The sequence below is a fragment of the Rhincodon typus genome, chromosome 10 (assembly GCF_021869965.1).
Source record: "Rhincodon typus isolate 14 chromosome 10, sRhiTyp1.1, whole genome shotgun sequence".
In the NCBI taxonomy this organism is placed as follows: Eukaryota; Metazoa; Chordata; class Chondrichthyes; order Orectolobiformes; family Rhincodontidae; genus Rhincodon; species Rhincodon typus.
Genome location: NC_063341.1, coordinates 75,913,742 through 75,915,566, shown reverse-complemented (window position 1 = coordinate 75,915,566; position 1,825 = coordinate 75,913,742). Strand labels below are relative to the sequence as shown.

Sequence of the window (1,825 nt, the reverse complement as noted above, 5' to 3'; positions counted from 1 at the left end):
GGTAATGAAACGTCTGCGGAACAACAAACCAGCTCGGCGAGCCAACCAACCTCAATGTCCAGATCTTGTTGCATTTGAACATGGACTGCTTCAGTATCTGAGGAGCTGTGAATGATGCTGAACATTGTGCAATCATCAGCGAATGTCCCCACTTCTGACCTTATGAGGAAGGAAAGTCATTGATGTGATCACAATGGAGAGAGATTTGCCCGGATATTGAGTGGACTGGAGAGTTTTGGCCATGTTGAGAGATTGGACAGACCAGAGTTGTTTCTCTTGGAGAAGTCGAGACTGAGCGGGACATGATTGAGATGTATAAAATTACGAGTGGCTTAGATAGAATAGACGAGAAGAGACTTTTCCCATTGTTGCAGGGGTCATAACCAGGGAAGGAACTTCTTCCCTCGGAGGATAGTGAATCTGTGGAATTCTTCACCATAGAGGGTTCCATTAGGATACTCATTAAGTATATTGAAGGATTAGAGACACAAATTTTTCATCAGTAAGGGATTCAACAGGTATGGGGAAAAGGCAGGAAAGTGGAATTGAGGATTATCAGACAGCCATAAACTCATTGAATTGTGAAGACAGATCTGATGGGCTGAAAGGCTGACTTCTACTCTTATGTCTTATAGACAAGCCTACCATGTGACTTCCCTTGTACTGTTTGTTCATCCTCTAGAATTTCATTGATAAGAAACGGTGAGAAGCTTCAAGCACAAGAACACTTAATCGTGCAGGAATACCTCGATAAACCATTTCTCTTGGAGGGCTACAAGTTTGACCTACGTATCTACATCCTGGTGACCTCTTGCGACCCACTGCGCATATTCCTGTACAATGATGGGCTGGTACGCATGGGCACAGAGAAATATCACGCTCCCACCGACTCAAACTTGGTAAGATGATTCTGACTGAAGGCGTTGACTCAAAGAAAAGTGTCACACTGTTTTTAAAGGTTGATCTGGGGTCTCAATCTGTGCTTGCTTTCTAGTTGTCTTGCTGCTGTAGAGTGGTAGACCTTGGACTTACAAATAGGCTTCCCAAAACTGGGGGAGGAAGGGTCTGTGTGCTGAAATTTCAGGGGGCATAAGCTCGGAGGCAACACCTGCTCTCTGACTGAGGAATAAAAACTGTGTTCCCTCTCTAACGAGCTCCCGATCTCACAGAGCAACACCCACCCCAACCTCGACACACTAATAAAAACAGGAGTTGCTGGAAAAGCTCAGCAGGTCTGGCAGCATCTGTGAAGAAAAAATCAGAGTTAACATTTCAGGCCCGGTGACCCTTCCTCAGAACTGACGGTAGCTGGGAAAACATCGTTTTATATGCAGAAAATACGGAGTGGAGTGGGGTAGGGAGTAAACGATAGGATATTGCCTAAAGAGAGAGAAGAACAGTGGGATAGACAAAGGAGTTGATAACGATCTGGCTGGGAGGGTGAATAGTTGTTAATGGGGACTGTCAGTGACTAACAACAGGGTGTGTGTAATGGCAGGCTATGTGATAACAAGGCCCGATGTGTGGGGTAGGGGGCTGGGACATGGGAGAGCTTAGGCCCTAAAATTATTGAACTTGATATTGAGTCCAGAAGGCTGAAGGGTCGCAAAGCAGAAAATGAGGTGTTGTTCTCCCAGCTTGCGTTGAGCTTCGCTGGAACACTGCAGCAAGCCGGAGACAGAGATGTTGGTCTGGGAACAGGGTGGTGCGTTAAAGTGGCAGGCAACAGGTAGCTCAGGGTCTGTTTTGTGAGCAGAACGTAGATGTTCTACAAAGTGGTCACCCAGTCTATGCTTCGTTTCCCCAATGTAGAGGAGACCACATT

The 1,825-nt window shown here is 46.1% G+C and overlaps 1 protein-coding gene across 1 annotated transcript in view; it reads left to right on the top strand.

Annotated features, from left to right (window-relative positions):
- ttll7 (tubulin tyrosine ligase-like family, member 7) overlaps positions 1-1,825 on the top strand; it is a 179,619-nt gene that overhangs the window by 129,295 nt on the left and 48,499 nt on the right. Inside the window, exon 7 of the mRNA XM_048602248.1 lies at positions 683-899. Coding sequence (XP_048458205.1) covers positions 683-899 — 217 coding nt within the window. The remainder of the gene's footprint in view (positions 1-682; positions 900-1,825) is intronic.